The 19,967-nt window shown below is 44.7% G+C and overlaps 1 protein-coding gene across 1 annotated transcript in view; it reads left to right on the top strand.

Annotated features, from left to right (window-relative positions):
* The first annotated feature begins 546 nt into the window (after positions 1-546).
* LOC129655240 (adenylate kinase isoenzyme 5) overlaps positions 547-19,967 on the top strand; it is a 34,773-nt gene continuing 15,352 nt past the window's right edge. The window contains exons 1-3 of the mRNA XM_055585432.1: positions 547-1,178; positions 3,788-3,904; positions 16,289-16,480. Coding sequence (XP_055441407.1) covers positions 999-1,178; positions 3,788-3,904; positions 16,289-16,480 — 489 coding nt within the window. The 5' untranslated portion in view covers positions 547-998. The remainder of the gene's footprint in view (positions 1,179-3,787; positions 3,905-16,288; positions 16,481-19,967) is intronic.

The following is a 19,967-nucleotide window of genomic DNA, read 5'->3' as shown; positions in this document are numbered from 1 at the left end:
TGCGAAGAGTGGCCCTCCCTTGTTCCCACTCTCCATCTCTGTTGTATCAGGAGACAGGAGTCATGGTGCTGGGAGCAAACGTAGCATCAGCTGGCAATCAGCCTCTCCTGCTAAGTGGTCTGCGTTATTTTTTCGAGCCTCTGTAATTGCTGTTTTCCTAGTACATCTTGGCCACCATGACAATACAGCGAGCGCTCCAAACCCTTCCCATTTGGTCAAGAGCAGCTCTACAAATGAGCAGAAGTCAAAGCATGGACGTTTCCTGGATTCGCTGCCAAGGCAAAAGAGAGGGAGTGAGAGGCCCTTCCACAGATGAAGGGCCACAAGTATCACCCCTCAAGAGGTTTGTTGCCAGTTGTTCCGAGAAAGGAGTTTTGTATTTGAAGAGAGCCCAGACAGGAAAATTACAGAACAAGTTGTAAGCGCTGACTACCACACTAAAACCTCAATAATGTTTGATATTTCGGCATTACATATTTCCTTTTAACCAGGAAATCCTCCAAGCATTAAGAAGCACCTACCATGGCCAGGTACTGTGTAGATGCTGTGGGGCAGAAGGTCTAGTGGAAGATCTAGACCAAGGGTAAGAGGGGCCAAGGGCACCCAAGTGGGGGTTACATCACTCACCCCAGGAGAGGTGAGGTGGACAGGCTGATTCCTGCTGGAAGGGGGAAACACTGGATCCAGACCCATGGGATGAAGAGAATCTTGATAGAGTAGAAACTGGAAGCCATCCAGGCTGAGGACGGGAAGAGCAAAAGCACATCGGAAAACTATATCTTGATGCCTATGGTTCCACTGATACAATTCTCTCCAAATGACAAAATTATATACAGATTTAGTGGTTGCCAGAGGTTAAGGATGGAGGGGTTGTGTGTGTAGAGAGAAGTGGGTGTGGCTATAAAAGGCCAGCATAAGGGACTCTGGCACGGATGGGAATGCTCTACTTCTGTATTACATCAGTGCTAATATTCTGGTTCGGGATGGATGTCTGATCCATGACTTCTTTTCTAGGTGGCCCAGGCTCTGGCAAAGGCACACAGTGTGGAAAGCTGGCGGAAAAATATGGATTTACACATCTCTCGACTGATGAGCTCCTGCAGAATGAGCTGTCATCAGAATCTGGAAGAAGCAAGTTGATCAGAGACATCATGGAACGTGGCGAGCTGGTGCCCTCAGTAAGCAACAGCTGCCTTCAGGAGAGATCTGGAAGTGTTGCCATTAATCTAGCTTCAGAAACAAAGAAACTCAAAAAGGATAATGCTGTATTTTGTTTCTTTTAACAATCCAGAAGCAAGCAGGAGGTCCACAGCAGAGGCCCATCTGCCGGACCAAGTTGCCCAGGCCCTGGTTCCATCTGTCTTGTTGATCTGCCAGTCCCTTGAATGTAACCTATTTCATACTTTTTCCTAAAATTGGTCCCTGCTTTAGAGTTAAAAGCTTCAAAGCAGAAATGATCTTGGTGCAGCAGAACCTAGATCTAGAATTACTTGATGCTGTTCAGTTGCTAAGCCGTGTCCAACTCTTTTCTACCCTGTGGACTGCGGCATGCCAGGCTTCCCTGTCCTTCACCATCTTCTGGAGCTTGCTCAAGCTCAAGTCCATTGAGTTGATGATGCCATCCAACCATCTCATCCTCTGTTGCCTGCTTCTCCTCCTGCCCTCAATCTTTCCCAGCATCAAGGTCTTTTCCAACTAATTGCCTCTTCCAATAAGGTGGCCAAAGTATTGTAGCTTCAACTTCAGCATCAGTCCTTCCAATGAATATTCAGGATTGATTTCCTTTAGGATTGACTGATTTGATCTCTTTGCAGTCCAAAGGACTTTAGAACCTTCTGAAAAAACAGAAAATAATGTCTTGGTCTCATTCTGAGAGGTATAATGGCATTAACATGAAATTTGTTATCTTTCTTGGGTAGCTGAAGAATATCCCTTTTATTTATCTTTTTTTTGTTTTCAAGTCACTATCCATATCTGAGAGGCTGGATGCCATGGGTTTCATAAAACATTCATCCCTTCCAGACTAACTCACAGTAAGCTCTGTAGTCAGGGCATGGGCAGTGCAGCCCGTATTAGCTAAGAGAGCGTCTCGCTTCCTCTTTAACCAGCTACAGTCTCTTTCCCACCTGGAAGCCAGAATGGTTCTCAAAAAGGAAACAGACCACTGCAGTGGTCTCTTTTCTTTCTTTTTCTTTTTTTCTTAAGTTTTGGAGATGTATTTATTAATCTGTTTATTTATATTGGCTACACCGGGTCTTCATTGCTTTTTGAGGACTTTCTCTAGCTTCAGCGAGTAGGGGCTGCTCTTTGTTGCAGTGCTTGGGTTCCTCATCGCAGTGGCTTCTCTTGTTGTGGAGCACAGCCTCTAGGCATGCGAGCTTCAATAGTTGCCGCATGTGGCCTCAGTAGCGGTGGCTCAAAGGCCCTAGAGCGCACAGGCTTCAATAATTATGGCGCACAGGCTTAGTTGCTCCAAAGCAAGTGGAATCTTCCTGGACCAGGGATCAAACCTATGTTACCTGCATTGGCCGGCGGATTCCTATCCATTCTACCACCAAGGAAGTCCTGTAGTTGCCTCTTAACAGGCCTCCTTCTGCCCACTCTTTTTCCCCTACAGTTTACTCTTTTCACAGCAGCCAGAGTGATTTCTTAAAAACATTTATCCCCCTTCCCAGAACCTTCCAGCAGCTCCTCACCACATTTTGAAGGAAATCCAGAGACTTTCCCATGGCTCTGGACTCCAGCTTGCTCTCCAGTGCTCTTTTCCATGACTCTCACATTTCCTCTCACCCAACCCACACCCCCATTCTTCCTCCCACAGGCCAGACTGCTCCTGCCTCTGGGCCCTTGCATTGTCGATTTCCTCAGCCTGAGTGAAATTCTTTCATATATGCATATAGCTTGCTCCTTTACTTCATCCAGATCTCTACTTAAATATCACAGTCTATCAAAGAGGCCTGCATATCCCATCTAAAAACAGCACCTCTAACAATCTGCTTCTTCTGATCTGCTTTAATTTTGTTCCTAGTAGTTTTCTCTGATTATTTTTATATATTTACTTGCTCATCTAGTATCTATTTTCACTAAAATATAAACTGCATGAAGATTTAACTCATTATTATCTAGGGGTAGATTCTGACTGCTCTGTGTGAAAGTTGCATTCCCCAGCCCCTGCTGAAAGTCAGAGGTAACCAGGGACTCAGAGAACACAGTGGGTTCCCCCGATTTGGGCAGCTGGTAGCTTCCTTGTTTTCTATAAGCACAAGTTAAATCAAAATTTTTAACAAAGTGATATTGCTAGAAAATGCTGCTTCATGTCTACTGAAGTCAGTGCGTGTCATGTCAAATTTTACAAAATATTTACTGGGGGAAAAAAATCAACATTGAATTTTATACCATGTTTTGTCTAGTTTTAAACGTCCATTGGGCCTAATTCAAGGAGTGCTACTGCTTGAAATACAGTACCATATTTCACCTAATTTAAGATACCATTATTTTTAGGCAACCCCCCAAAACTTTAAACATTAAAATTTACCAGTAAGAAAAAACATCAACAGACTTTGACCCAGTACTGATTGTAAAATACCTACCAGTTCCATAGACATTAAAACTGGGTGGTGGGGGGCTGAGATTTATAGTTGATGAAATACAGGATATTGCTATCCACTGTTAATCTAACTAGTCCATCTCTCCCCCTTGCCATGATGGGATGGTTGGGAGAACTTTGGTAACTCCAGTGCTGCTCTGTGGAAGAGTCTGGGTCCTTACCCCTCTCCCTCTGCTCCAGGGCATCATTCTGGAGCTCCTGAAGGAGGCCATGGTGGCCAACCTCAGCAACACCAAGGGCTTCCTGATTGACGGTTATCCTCGGGAAGTCAAGCAAGGAGAAGAGTTTGGACGTAGGGTGAGTGTTGCTATGGGGATCATCCCAGAAGACAAATAGGGGATATTGTGGAAGCTGAGGGAATAAAGGCAAAGTTTGTCAATTCTATTCATAAAACTTTCTATTATAAATGGAAGAAATTCAGCAAAAAAGCGGGGGTGGAGGGTGCGTGGAGGGTGGGGATGCTGTGGTGGATTTATTGTTCAAGTAACTAAAACCTCCAAAGGTAGTTCACACTTTAGTGGATTCATGTGTTCAAATTTGTCAGTCATCTGACTTTGTCCATTTCTTGGATTTTCTTTCTTTGCATTGGCCTCATTTTCTTCCTGTTAGAATCATATTCTATCATCTAAGTGATATCACAAACATGTTTCTATTCTCCAGTGGGTCTAGCAAAAAAAAAAGAACCCAGGGTTTTGTATAATTATCCTGGATTATCAGGTCCTGGGCCTGTCACTGAACTAATCACTGTGGATTGATTATCCAGGGATATCCTGGTTCAGCCTGGAGGACCAGGGCAAAGATGAGAGTAAAGGAGGGAAAATGGGTACCACACCTGAACCACACAGACTGAGAAAGGGAAGGGAATTACCTGAAGACAAATAGGATGCTCTAAGAAGAAGGAAGGGAGAACAGATCCTGGACAGGCAAAATCAGATATATGCCCAAGGCCCACCCCCTTCACTGGGAGGCCACTCACAGGAGAATAGCAGTAAGTAAAAAATATTTCTCCTATCATTTATAGAACCTACTCTGGGCTGAGTCCTGTGCTACACACTCTACATACATTATCTCTAATTTGTCCCTCTTGTGCAAACAAGAGGGAAACAACTGTCCCCGTTTGTTAAAGACTCCAGAGCCTACAAGAATTAATATTTATATAGAGATCTCTTTAGATTAGTTTTAAAAATATTTTATTATATAATTTCCTTTGATACATTTTAATTACCTTTTAGATAGAGAATGGGGTATTTCTTCATGGTAAAGGCGATGAATTAAGCCCAGAGAGGTTAAGTGACTTGCTCACAGTCAAACAGCTAGTCTACTCATTGGTAAGTAGCAACTACTGGGAGGACTAAGGTTTGGGGGCCCATCTCCATCTACCTCTAACTTCAGCGTTGATTGAGAGGAATTGTACTTTGTGTCTCCTAGGGGTTACTGTAACCTCCTTTTGAGCCTCTGTTTTAATTTCCTTAGATGGCATCTAAATACTTACAGGACAATTACTAACCCTCCCTTGCATTTCTTACTTGCAATCAGAATCAGAGAAAAACTTTCCTGTCCTAGTTGGCAAGTGTGGCCCTGACCCCGGGGCTGACTTTCTTCCTCTCAGCTCAGGAGACTTAGTCAAGATAGGAGTGAGCAGGGAGAAACAGATTTGTGTGCAAAGCCTGGGCCTGTGGCAGTTCCAGGTAGTTCATTAGAATTCACACACCAGAATTCCAATGAGCTTTTTCCCACCAAACAAACTACTTTAAGAGCTCAGACTTTGATATAATTAACCACTTTTTTACAAAATTATGTTAGGAGGATCATTTCAGGTTTTTTTGGTGGCTCAGATGGTAAAGAATCTGCCTGCAATGCAGGAGACCCAGGTTCAATCCCTGTGTCAGGAAGATCCCCTGGAGAAGGTCATGGCAACCCACTCCAGTATTCTTGCCTGGAAAATTTCATGGGCAGAGGAGCCTAGGGGGCTACAGTCCATGGGATTGCAAAAAGTTGGACACAGCTGAGTGACTAACTTTACTTTTATTTTTTTTACAAAATGGAATTGGGAGGATTCTTCTAGTGTTTTTTAAATCACAGTAATATTTTACCATGTTCTGCATATTTATAGAACATCAAATTTACCGTCTTAACCAATGTTAAGTGTCTACTTCAGACATGTGAAGTGTATTTGTACTGTTGTGCAACCAATCTCTAGAACTTTTACCATCTTGCAAAACTGAAGCTCTACACTCTTTGAATAGTAACTCCCCACTTCCCTGTCCTCTCAGTCCCTGGAAACCACTGTTCACTCTCTGTCTTTATGAAATGGCTACTACTCCATGTACCTCACATACATGGAATCCCACACATTTGTCCTTCTGTCACTGGCTTATTTTTCACTTAGCATAATGTCCTCAAGTTTCATTCCTGTTATAGCATATGTTAAAATTTCCTTCCTTGTTCAGGATGAGTAATATTTTGTTTATCCATGCATTCATTGATGACAACTTGGGTTACTTCCGCTTTGGAGCTGTGGTAATTAATGCTGCTATGAACGTGGGTATACAAATAGCTCTTCAAGACTCTGCTTTCAACTCTTTGGGGTATATACACGGAAGTGAAATTGCTGGATCATATGCTAATTCTATTTTTAATTTTTTGAGGAATCAATACATACACGTACATACTGTCAGCCATAGAGGCTACACCATTTTGCATTCCCACAAACAGTGTACAAGAGTTTCGGTTTCTCCACATCCTCACCAACACATATTGTCTGTTTTTTTCACAGTTACCATCCTAATGGGTGTTGTTGTAATTTTGGTTTGCATTTTCCTAATGATTAATGAAGCTGAGCCTCTTTTCATGTGCTCATTGGCCATTTATATTAATATGTCTTCTTTGAAGAATGTCTATTTAAGTCTTTTTCCTATATTTTAACTGGGTTGTTTGGGTTTTGTTGTTGAGCTGATGGTTGCCTTTTCACTCTGTTGATTGTGTCCTTTAATGCACAGAAGTTTATAATTTTTATATAAACCAATTTATCTTATTTTTGCTTTTGTCTCCTGTGCTTTTGGTGCCATGTCCAAGAAATTATTGCCAAATCCAGTGTCGTGAAGATTTCCCCCTATTTTTTCTTCTAAGAATTTTGTAGTTTTCACTCTTACATTTAGCACTTTAATCCATTTTGACCTAAGTTTTGTATATGGTATAACATAAGGGTCCTGACTCCATTCTTTGAATGTAGATAAACAATTGTCCCAACACTGTTGTTTGAAAAGACTTTTTTCGCCACTGAATGGTCTTGGTACCCTTGTCAACAATCATTTGACCATATATGCGAGAGTTTATTTCTGACCTCTCTGTTATATTCCATTGATCTAAATTACTGACTTTATGCCAGTACCACACTATTTTGACTACTGTGGCTTCGTAATAAGGTTTTAAATCAAGAAATGTGAGCCCTCCAACTTTGTTATTTTCAAGATTGCTTTGGCTATTCAGGGTCCCTTGAGATTCCACAAGAATTTTAGGGCAAAATTATCTCTATTTCTGTTAAAAAAAAAAAAAAAAAAAAAAAAAACGAGCCTTTGGAACTTTGATAGAGATTGTGTTAAACCTGTAGATCACTTTGGCAGTATTGAGATCTTAACATCTGAACAATATTAAGTCTTCTGTGGACTGTCTTACATTTTTTGTTTGTTCTGATCTAGCCAGCATCTCAGAGAAGGCAATGGCACCCCACTCCAGTACTCTTGCCTGGAAAATCTCATGGACAGAGGGGTCTGGTAGGCTGCAGTCCATGGGGTCGCTAGGAGTCGGACATGACTGAGCGACTTCATTTTATTTTTTCACTTTCATGCATTGGAGAAGGAAATGGCAACGCACTCCAGTGTTCTTGCCTGGAGAGTCCCAGGGGCAGGGGAGCCTGATGGGCTGCTGTCTATGGGGTTGCACAGAGTCAGACATGACTGAAGCAACTTAGCGGCAGCAGCAGCAGCCAGCATCTAGGCTGTGAACAAGTCTCCTGGGAATACTCTCTGACTAACAGGAATAAAGACATCTTTCCTGCACCACTTCAGAATTAGGGCCTGTGTAAATCCAAGGGGTGAGGAGAAATCCAGAAAAGAGGAAGGTGTGATTGGGCCCATGAGGGGCTCCCTGCTGAGTGGGGATTGGCCGTTTTGTAAACATTAAAACACAAGGGAGCAAAACCTTAAAAGTGGGGAGGGGGGATGAGTGCTAAAGGCCACCCATCAGCAATGTTGACTGAGGTTCAGGCTTCAAGATGGCTGCACCCCACCAGGATATTTCACCCTTGACCTTGCCTGTGAACTTAAGGTCCAAAAGTCCTAACAGGGTCTTTAGGAGGGTCAGGACAGGTCATGAACTTGCTTGGAAGTGCTGGGGAAAACATCCTTTTCAATGTCTTCTTTTTAATTGCTCTCAGTGGTAGTAGACTTTTCTTCTGAAACCCCCAAATGGCCAAGTGTGATAAATAAGATGTAGGGTAAAAATAAGCATCTTTTTTGTCAACTACTGTGTGCAAACAACAAAATTATGTTCTTTATTCTCCTTTCTTTTCTTACTTTATTCTCCTAACTTTTCTAACTGGTAAGTAAGAACTCAAATCATCCATACAGTCTTCCTGATGTAAAGCAAAACTTCCTTCCCCACTGTGGGCCCCATTCAGACAGGTTTTAGAAAGTGTCAGAGGAGAGACACCGACACTCCTAACTAGAACTTAGGAGTGAGAAAGTCACCAACGTGATAAGTGGGTAGTTTCAATCAATGCTAAAATTCATGTAGCCATTGCTAAAATATGCAAGTGCCCTGGCCGACAACCTTCAAGTGAGATGTCAATGAAGACAGTCTTCCACATTCTGCCGGCACGAATTCACCAAGATTAAGCATGATCTTGATTTGTCCCTGGGTACAGGAATTTAGAAGATTCTAATATCAAATCAGCTCATGTGAAGAGAACACATGCCGCCCTCCAAAACAAACACCTGCTTTAAACCTGACCAGACGAACAAAGATGCTACGGACACAGAATGAGCTGCTGTTGATTCACTTATGCCCTGAAGGGACCCCATCATTTGTACAGCACCCTCCAAATTACCGGCAAGCAACTCATTTGAAATTTGGCAAAGACAAACACAGATGAACAATTTCACCCCAGAGATTCAGAGTAATCAGCCTGGTTGGGAGCACAGTGAGTGTTCCGTGTGTACCGGTCAGGCCTGCAACTCTGTTTGAAGCCCATTCAGGCCTGTGGATGGTTTCCCAACCCACAAACATCTCAGCAGCCCCTCTATATCCCAGAGACTGATGTGCCTGATGCTTGGGACCATCTGTTGCTGAAAAAAGTCCAGTTTAGTTAGTCAGGCTGATGCTTTTGCATCCCTGTAGGTTATTGCTCTGAGAGGCAGGTCCTTCGAGGATCTGCTTGGCTATATGACACTGCTAAAGGCCAAATGCTCACTCATGTCCGTAGCTTAGGGCTAAGTCTGCATGTGATTCCTCTATTACCACCCTATCTTCTGTTCCCAAGCCTGGTTTTACCCCCAATGAGTTAAATATCTGTGCCTTTAGTATCCAGCAAAGCATAAGGGAAGGTTGTCTGTGTGGGTATGTGTGTGTGTGCGTGCATGTGTGTGAAAGAGAAAGAGAGGTAATATGAGGAGTTGGGGTTTCTAACCACCATCCCCATCTCTCACCACATTTGTGAACTCCTGGTTATAGTGACTTTGTGTTCGCAGACCTGTATTCAGAGCCTGGCTTCATATGTCCATGACAAGTCATTTAACTATACATAGTTCAATTTCCTCCTCTATAAAATACAGATTGAAAATAGCTGGGCTTCCCTGCTGGCTCAGTAGTAAAGAATCTGCCTGCCAGTGCAGGAGACGCAGGTTTGATCTGCGGTCTGGGAAGATCCACCGCCACAAAGCAACGAAGCCCCTGCACCATGGCTACCGAGCCTGTGTTCTAGAGCCCAGCGCTGCAACTACTGACGCCCATGAGCTCTAGAGCTCACAGTCTGCAACAGAAGAAACCACTGCAATGAGAAGCCCGTGCCCCGAACTAGAGAGGAGCCTCCACTCAACCACAACCAGAGAAAAGCCCACGCAACCATAAAAACCCAGATCAGCCAAAAATAGATACATAACTAAAATTGTTTTTTAAAAAAGAAAATAAATACCTCCAACCATTACCAAAAAAAATATATCTTGCCATTTGCAACAACATACATACATCTAGAGGATTATTATTCTAAATAAGTCAGACAGAGAAAGACAAATACTGTAGGATATCACTTATGTGTGAAATCAAAACAAACAAACAAACAAAATGAAACAAAAATAAACTCATAGATACAGAGAATCAATGGGAGGTTTCCAGAAGGTAAGGAGTGGGGGGAATGGGCAAAATAAGCAATGCTGCTGCCTGCCAAGTCGCTTTAGTCGTGTCCGACTCTGTGCGACCCCATGCAGCCTACCAGGCTTCTCTGTCCATGGGATTCTCCAGGCAAGAACACTGGAGTGGGTTGCCATTTCCTTCTCCAATGCATGAAAGTGGAAGGTGAAAGTGAAGTCACTCAGTCGTGTCCGACTCTTAGTGACCCCATGGACTGCAGCCCACTAGGCTCCTCCCTCCATGGGATTTTCCGGGCAACAGTACTGGAGTGGGGTGCCATTGCCTTCTCCCAAAATAAGCAATAGGTAAAGATTATATAAACCTCCAGCTATATAATAAATAAGTCACATGAATGTAATATTCAGCATAGAGAATATGGTCAGTAATATTGTAATAACTTTGTATGAGGACAGATGGTAACCACTGTGGTGATCACTTCATAATGTATATGAACATTAAATCACCATGCAGTACACCTGAAATTTAACATAATATTGTATGTCAACTATAGTTCAATTAAAAACAGGAAAATAGCTTCAGTGCTTGCTGGGAAGATTGGATGAAATCCTTGAAATGTGCCTTACATATGTATATGCCTGCATATGGTGTTCAATAAATTGTTACCATTTTTTTCCAAAATTATATGTATTTTTTCTGACTATAGAAATAGAAATTATATAGATATGAGACAATCCAGGAAAATGTAAAACAAAGACTAACTAACCACCCAGAAATAACCTGTTGTCTGTTCTTCCTGCCTTGGTTCTACCTATTCTCATACAGTTAAAGTCATACAGAATACATAACTATCTAAATAATAGCTGTTATTTTTTGAGCACTTAAAATGTGCCAGGAACTGAACTATATGCTTTTCCTATATCATTATATTAATCTTTACAATTATGTTCAAGAGATATTATTATCCCCACTTTATAGATTATTATCATCTTAAGGAGAGTGTGTACTCAGCCTGACTCCCTGTAGTGAGAACGAAATGCTTTCTTATGTTAATTCAACATTTACTCTACATCAGCCGAACTAAACACATATTAACAGAAGTAAATGTATGGGTTAGCTCTTTCCTTTCCCTCCCAGGAGGTTCTTAGCTGAGATTCTGCCCTTAGCCTGACTACAAAGATGAGTTTCCTGGATGTGTGGATAATGATAGTATATCCCTCTGCCTGACTGCTCTTAACTGTCTCATAACACTATTCATCTACAGAGTCAGTGATTCTGTTGATGTGTGCTTAGTCGCTTAGTCGTGTCCAAGCCTTAGAGACCCCATGGACTGTAGCCTGCCAGGCTCCTCTGTCCATGGGATTTCCCAGGCAAGAAAACTGGAATGGGTTGCCATTCCCTTCTCCAGGGTATCTTCCTGACCCAGGGATCAAACCCCAGGTCTCCCACATTGCAGGTGGATTCTTTACCATCTGAGTCACCAGGGAAGCCCTGAAAATTAAAGTGTTAGTTGCTCAGTCATGTCCAACTCTTTGCAAACCCATGGACTACAGCTCGTCAGGCCCCTCTGTCCAAGGGATTCTCCAGGAAGGAATACTGGAGTAGGTTGCCATTCCCTGGCAGAGAAGGGAGGGTAAATGCCTCTTCATGCGCCACCTGCTGAAATTATCATCACAAGTCAGCTGACATCCTCATCTGGTGGGCTACTCTCAGTCAGAGTGAGTGCTGATCCCAATTAGAGCCCCAGAAACAGCACGAGCAAGTTTGGCCTCTGACACTGTCCACTTCTTTTCCCACCCCACCTCCTCTCCCGGCTCCATTCAGCCCACCAGGCATCTGGCTTGAGTCCCATTTTGAAGTCTCTGGCACCCTCCACTAGGGTGAAGTCACCAAGCTTTTGGAGTTACACGCAGACTCAAAACTGTCACTAACTAGTCCTCAGTGATCTTGGGCAAGTTGACCTGTGTAGGCCTCCATTTCCTCCCCTGTTAGCGGGACGGCACAATATGTCAGCTGCCGAAATGTTCTTACACATCTCAATGCCTTTTCAAGGGCATGTGTGCTCTAATAAGGGTCTTCTGACTACCCAAAGACCATGAAGAACGCCATGCTGCTGGGGCAGAACTCCAGGGAGCCAGCAGGGGCGTGGGCACTGGGGACATGGAGTTGTCCATAAGTCTCTGTGGTTCATCCAGACAAGGGCTGAGTTCTCTGCCCTCCCACCCGTGGGACATTAGAGGCTAACCATGGTCCAGGGAAAAAGAGGCAAAGCTACTCCAAGGAACTTTGTAAAGGAATATACCAAAGCATTCTGAAAAATAATTAAGTGGTGTTTCATTCAAATCTTTCAAAAACTTTCAGGCATTAAAAGCATCAGTGGAAGAAATGAGCTCTAAAACTGTGAAAGGACATGGAAGAAACTTAAATGCACATTGCTAAGTGAAAGAAGCCAGCCTGAAAAGGCTGTACACCGTATGAGTTCAACAATGTGATATTCTGGGAAAGGCAATTCTATAGAACAGTAAAATCATCAGTAGTTGCAGGGTTAGGGAGGAGAGAGAGGGAGGAATTAAATAGAAAGAGCCCAGCAGATTTTTAGAAGGGTGGAACTATTACATATCATTACTATAATGTGGGATCATGACATTATGCAGTTGTCAAAACCCATAGAATACACAACACAAAGAATGAACCTTAGTGTCAACTATGGACTTCAGTTAACATTTCAGTATTGTTTCATTAGGACATCCTTCCTGCCATTTGCAAGAGATGTAGAAAACACAGGTTCTATCCCTGGGTCCAAAAGAGCCCCTGGAGGAGTTTGAGTAGGCTCCAGGAGTTGGTAATGGACAGGAAAGCCTGGCATGCTGCAGTCCATGGGGTCGCAAAGAGTCAGACACGACTGAGCAGCTGAACTGAACTGAACTGAAAGACATAATAGGGGAAACCAGGGAGAGGGAGAAATATATGGTAACTCTCTGTATTATCTGCTCAATTTTCACGTAAACCTAAAACTTCTAGGGCTTCCCTGATAGCTCAGTTGGTAAAGAATACGCCTGCAATGCAGGAAACCCTGGTTCAATTCCTGGGTCAGGAAGATTCCCTGGAGAAGGGAAAGGCTACCCACTCCAGTATCCTGGCATGAAGAATTCCATGGACTGTATAGTTCATGGGGTCGCAAAAAGGCAGACACAACTGAGCGACTTTCACTTCACTTAACACTTCTAAAACTTAAAACCTATACAGGCCATTTTCAAAAAGAATGATTGCTTGATAGCTTTTTATCTAAGAAGAGAGTGCTGACTCCAGGAGAGACAGGTCAGGTCTAACCCCAGGCTTGGCAGGAGGAAATGGCTTGGTGGAGCAAGGTCTTACCTCAAGGTCTTATTTTGTGAAGAATCACCTGGGGATCTTCTTAAAATGCAGACTCAGCAGGTTGGGAGTGGTGCCTGAGCCTCTGCATTTCTAACAAGCTCCCAGATGAAGCCTGAACTGCTGTTCCACGACCCATACTTTCTGGGTGGAATCAACCTCTCTGTCCTGCACTTATTTATCGTCAGATCCTGCTCAGACACACATAATCTCTGTTTGTACCTAAATGAGTCCAGGAATTGTCTTTTGTGTCCCCACGAGTGCCTGAAAACCCCCACAATAAGAAAAATAGCCTAGTCTGCAAACACAACCCCAGCCAGAAACTGTTCCAAAAGCCAAACTCTGTAACTAAACCCTAGCCTGCCTCTCAAGCTTGCCCTCTGCTGGTGGACACAGGTCATTGTCTTCTAAACTTTCACCCAGCTTTCATACTGCTCAAATGCTCTTTTTTTTCTTCCAATTAATAAAGTCAGAAAAATTAGATGACATGTCCCAGAGGTTTATTTCACCCTTTTAGATTTTGGAGAACTTTTCTACTCTGTTCCTTAAAGTACTTCCTTCAGAATGGGAAGATAAATCATGGAACAACACAGACAACTTATAACTGTGTGTGTTGTCCTGAAGTACTCCCCTACCCTGACTTTGTTCCCATCCCTCCCAGGGCTTTCCATGGTAGAGCAGTAAGACTTCATTTACATTGCCAGATCAGAAGGGAACAACAGATCCTTTTGATCCAGAGTTGGGATTGGTAGTGGAGACAAGGTTGGTGTCTTCCAGAGGCATCAGAAGCAAAAGAAGACTTTAAGAAGGATGGGGAGATGGAGAGAGTCATGCTATTGATCATATCACTATCATTCATTCAGGAACAAATTTATTTATTACCTACTGGATAAGACTGGATATACCCATGCCTCAGTCATTCTGCACACTCCCTCTGCACCACCGCCCCCCACCCCAACCACCTCCAAGCCCTACCCTTTGGCCCTGTGGGCTGCTTCCAGCTACTGTCCTTGTGCAGTGAGCCTCTTAGAAGCGTGGTAGAGCTCACCGCTTCACTTTCTTGTCTATCCATTTCTTCCTTGGCCTTGGGGCCAGGAGCTGAGCATTCCTAACCCCTGAACACAGAGATTGTAGCTCATATGGGTAAGCATGCTGCTGCTGCTAAGTCGCTTCAGTCGTGTCTGACTGTGCGACCCCATAGACGGCAGCCCACCAGGCTCCCCCGACCCTGGGATTCTCCAGGCAAGAACACTGGAGTGGGTTGCCATTTCCTTCTCCAATGCGTGAAAGTGAAAAGTGAAAGTCACTCAGTCGTGTCCGACTCTAGCAACCCCATGGACTGCAGCCTACCAGGCTCCTCCGTCCATGGGATTTTCTAGGCAAAAGTACTAGAGTGGGGTGCCATAGCCTTCTCCATATGCTTACTATGCTTACTCCATATGCTCCATATGCTTACTATGGGTAAGCATAGTGCATGCTAAGTTGCTCAGTTGTGTCTGATTCTTTTGGTGAAACCCCATGGACTGTACCTGCCAGGCTCCTCTGTTCATGGAATTTTGTCCGCAAGAATACTGAAGTAGGTAGCTATTTCCTCTGCCAGGGGATCTTCCCAACTGAGGAATCAAGTCATTTCTCCTGTGTCTCCTATACTGGCAGGCAGATTCTTGACCACTGAGCCACCTGGGACTCCAATAAGCATAGCAGCTAATACTTACAGTTTGCTCTATCCTAAGCAATCTACTTACATTGCTGCTGCCATTTAGTCACTAAGTCATGTCAAACTCTTTGAGACCCCATGGACTGCCAGGCTCTTCTGTGCATGGAATTCTCCAGGCAAGAATACTGGAGTGGGTTGCCATTTCCTTCTGCAGGGGATCTTCCTGACCCAGGATCAAAGCTGCATCTCCTGCTTGGCAGGTGGTGCTTTACCACTGAGCCACCTAATTCTTACAGCAATTCTGTGATCATCTTCATCATACAAATGAGAAAGTTGAGGTGCAGAGAAGTTGAGAGACACAGTTAGTAACTTAATTTGTTATTTTCTCTAATAGGTTTCTGGGGGTTGATGGGATCCATTATTCTGTTGCAGTTGGATGGGGGGGTAAGACCAAGTAGACAGGTCTGGAGCAGGGGCTGGGATATCTGCATCAGCCAAGGACTGGTCAGGCATCTCTGTCCACATGGCCTCTTGAAGAGGCTAGCTTGTGCTTCCTCCCAGCTTATCAGTGAGCATCATTGGAAATCTTAGATGGTGGTTGACCTGGCAGGAACTGCAAAACTTCTTATGATCTTGCTTCCAAAATTAGGTGACATCATTTTCACTATATTCTGTTAAAATATATACAGTCCAGCTCAGATTCAAGTAGGTAGAAGAATAGTCACCAGTCTCAATGTGGGAAGAGCTTAAAGTATGTTGAGGCAAGGAACCAATGAAGACCGTCTTGGAGACAAGTCATTGCACCAGGATTCGACCCTAAGCAGCCTGACTCCAACCTTTGTATGCTCAACCATTGTGCGCTACTGACCTCCACATGGTACAAGACGCAGCCGCACTGTGCTCTTGGTGGCTGGGATAAGATATAATGGTGGACAAAGGAAGAGGTGATTAACTTGCCTCCGTAAATCAGGAAAGGCTGACAGCAGGAAGTATTACACACACACAGCCCTCCCCCTGCTGTGGAGGACAGATGATGACTGCACCGGGCTGCATTCTACACAATCCCTCCAACACGAGGTGACCTAAAAGCTGAGGGTGGTTCTGTGGAAAGTCGCTGGCCTGGAAGTGAGGAGCTGTGATATCCTGTCCCAGCTGTGTCACATTGTAGGCCTGGAACCTCAAGAGAAAGCAGAAGGTCAAGACAGGAAAGAACTAGCGTGCCCAGGCCTTTCCAGAACCTTGCAGGGTAGAATTCCTGACCATGTTGTGCCGCCCTCTCCCATCCCCAGATTGGAGACCCACACCTGGTGATCTGTATGGACTGCTCAGCAGACACCATGACCAACCGCCTTCTCCAGAGGAGCCGGAGCAGCCCACAGGCAGATGACAACACCACCACCATCGCCAAGCGCCTTGAGACCTACTACCGGGCCTCCATCCCTGTGGTCGCCTACTATGAGACAAAAACACAGCTACATAAGGTGAGTCCCCTCACAGCCCCCCAAAATGAGCCAACTACCCATTTTTTTTTTTTTTTTTTTTCAAAAACAAAGAAAAAAAGTAGGAAATTTCAGGTTTAGGGATTTTGGAATTAGAACTGCATTGTTGTTGTTGTTCAGTCGCTCAGTCGTGTCTGACTCTTTGCAACCCCATGGACTGCAGCACGCCAGGCCTCCCTGTCCTTCACCGCCTCCCGGAGTTTGCTCAAACTCATGTCCATTGAGTCAAAGATGCCATCCAACCATCTCATCCTCTGTCATGCTCTTGTCCTCCTCCCTTCAATCTTTCCCAGCATCAGGGTCTTTTCCAATGAATCAGCTCTTTGCATCATGTGGCCAAAGTACTGGAGCTTCAGCTTCAACATCAGTCCTTCCAATGAATATTCAGGACTGATTTCCTTTAGGATTGACTGGTTTGATCTCCTTGCCTTCCACGGGACTCTCAAGAACCTTCTCCAACACCACAATTTGAAGGCATCAACTCTTCAGCACTCAGCCTTTTTTCTCGTCCAGCTCTCACATCCGTGAACTGCATACAGCTGCACAATTGGGGCCAGCATGTGGGTCCCTTATGCTCTTCACTTTTTGTATCACTCATCACTTGGACCATGAAAAGCAGGTCATACAGTGTTTACAGAAGCCAATACAGTTGCTCCATTTTCCAAGAAGGAGGGAGGGAGGACAGGACGAGGGATAAGGCATTAGTTCTGACTTTCAGACCTCAGCTACACAGGAGAATCTGAAAGGTCTCATCTAGACCTAAAATTCAACAACTTTGAATGTCTAAATTTTGACATAGTTCCTCACTGGCACTTGGCTGACTCAGTTTCTTGAAATAACTAGTGATACTAGGAGAAGCAGCATATGGGGCCAGATGAGCAGATGAGGTGAAACAGTGAGGCAATGGGTGGTCAGCTCAATGGTCATGAGCAATAATCCATGCTGAGTCACTGTAAAGTTCATGAATTTGGGAAAACTACCCAATCTTTATTCACTCACTCATTTAATATACATGTACCAAGCACTTCCTATGGGCCATCCATTGCCCTGATGGTTTGGATGCAGGTAATAAGATGTAGTCCTTGCCTGCTAGAGCCTAGGGTTTAGTAGGTGTGCATGCGTGCTAAGTCACTTCAGTCATGTCCAACTCTTTGCAACCCCATAGACTGTAGCTCACAAGGTTCCTCTGTCCACAGGATTCTCCAGGCAAGAATATTGGAATGGGTTGCCATGCCCTCCTCCAGAGGATCTTCCCGACCCAGGGATCAAACCCATGTCTCCTATGGCTCCTGCCTTGCAGTCAGATTCTTTACCACTGAGCCACCCAGGAAGCCAGGGTTTAGTAGGGGAGACAGACAAATCAGTGATCACAATATGGAGTGAAAATGAGCAGAGAGTAAGTTCTGAGGGCCCTTTAACCTGATCTAAAGGAAGACAGAGGAAGGTCACCAGAGAAGAACTAAGCTAAGCCCAAGGTGGGGGTGCTGTGAGGGGAGCAGAGCACTTCACACAGAAGGAGCTTGGCTGTGACATAAAGTGCCAAGAAAAAGAGAGAGAAGTGGGTGTGGAGAGGCAAGCAGGGACCAGATCAAGGTGAACCTGTCCTGGGAGCTACTGAAGGGAACAGACCTAGTCAGGGTTTCCACTTTAACAGCTCACTCCATCAGCTTAGTGGGGAATGGATCCCAAGATTAGGCCAGGAGACCACTGGGAGGTGGGATGGATCCAGGAACCAAACCCTCAGAACCCAACACAGAGGAGAGAGAGTAGACAGCTACTATCTGCTTTTCCCAGGGAGTTAAAAGGAAACATCTTCAATCAATAATGTGTCTTGGAGGGAGCTACATGATTGATTCCTTGGGGAAACCATTGATAATGAAATCTTATCTTCTGAGCCAGTTAATTGTCCATTTTCCAGACCCTTAAGAACTTAACCCTGTTTAGTATCTGAAAGGTGTCCCATGATTTAACTCAGAGATGTCCCATATGTGACATGAGAGACATCACCCCCACCTTTTTCACCCACAGCAGCCACTGCTAAGCCATCGTTGTTTTTCCCTCAGGACCTTGACTTGGCCTTGAGATGTTAGCACAACACAACAGGCAGCTCCTTGCAGTTACTAGGACTTAATGTACAAGACGAATCCTATTTGCTGTGCTTCATGTAGCCTTGAAAGTGAAAGTCACTTAGTCATGTCCGACTCTTTGTGACCCCATGGACTATACAGTCTATCACAGTATAGTCAATGCCGTGACTATACAGTCCATGGAATTCTCCAGGCCGGAATACTGGAGTGGGTAACCTTTCCCTTCTCCATGGGTTCTTCCCAACCCAGGGATCAAAACCAGGCCTCCCACATTGAAGGCGGATTCTTTACCAGCTGAGCCACAAGGGAAGCCCAAGAATACTGGAGAGGGTAGCCTATCCCTTCTCCAGGGGATCTTCCCGACCCAGGAATCAAACTGGGGTCTCCTGCCTTGCAAGCGGGTTCTTTACCAACTAAGCTATCAGGAAAACCCCTCGTGTAGCCTTGGTTGCCACATAAAACAAAGACCCAGATCTTTAAACAAGCAAACAAAAAGTATATCATAAAAGGGCAGGGTCTTAATAATTCGGGTGACAAAGGTCTTTCCAGGATTCATGATTTCCACCCTCATGCCACCTGGAACACAGATGGAAATTATCCAGAGAGAAGAGGGTTTCTTCCTCTTTCAAGATTTACAGAGGTGAGAAAATCCTGAATTAAGACTTTAGCCACTTTCAGAGTCAGGAAAGCCCTTTTATCTCTCTCCTGTATGGTTCTAGCCTAAGTTCTACATGCTCACACATGATTGGTGCATGGACACAGGGCTAACCGAGTTCTCCAATACAGCTGATCTCTGGGATCCTCCTTAGAAACAGTCAAGTTAGTGGGGAAGGGAGCTTCCTGTAGCATGTGGCTCAGCTCTTCAGCTTCCCCCACATTTTGGAGATGTTGGCAGCTGGGTCTGTGGTGAGGTAACATATACGAACCATTGGCAAATATTTAAAACCACTCCAAGTTCTGACTCCAGAGCAGTGTGGGCTCCAGCCCTCAGGACTCCCCCAGGGCCTCTTGGAGGAAGTTGTTTCATCCCTGCCCCTGCCCCGGGCTGTCCTCCCCACGTAGCTGCCAAGAGCAACAGGCTTCCCCCCCACCTGGAGCAGAGTCAGTGCAGGGTGGCCTCGTGCCAGCCCAGGGACCCAGGGATGGGAGACTGGCTTGTAGGTGCCCCATGGGGCTTGCCAGCAGCTCAGGTGGGGATTGGAGAAGCAGTGGGGGAGCTGGCTGGCTTGGTCTATATTGGAGAAGGTGAAAGCCTCTGGCCTTTTATGTTTTCTGGCCTTCTGGGCTCGTGCCCAGTCTCCGAGCACCAGTTTGATCAGCTCCTGATCTCAAGTGATAGCCTGCATCTTGTTCCTGTGATGCTCTTTGGAGTCTTAGTACCT

The sequence above is a fragment of the Bubalus kerabau genome, chromosome 6 (genome assembly GCF_029407905.1).
Source record: "Bubalus kerabau isolate K-KA32 ecotype Philippines breed swamp buffalo chromosome 6, PCC_UOA_SB_1v2, whole genome shotgun sequence".
NCBI lineage: Eukaryota > Metazoa > Chordata > Mammalia > Artiodactyla > Bovidae > Bubalus > Bubalus kerabau.
The sequence above is the reverse complement of the archived record's forward strand: the minus strand, read 5'-3'. Positions and strand labels throughout refer to the sequence as shown.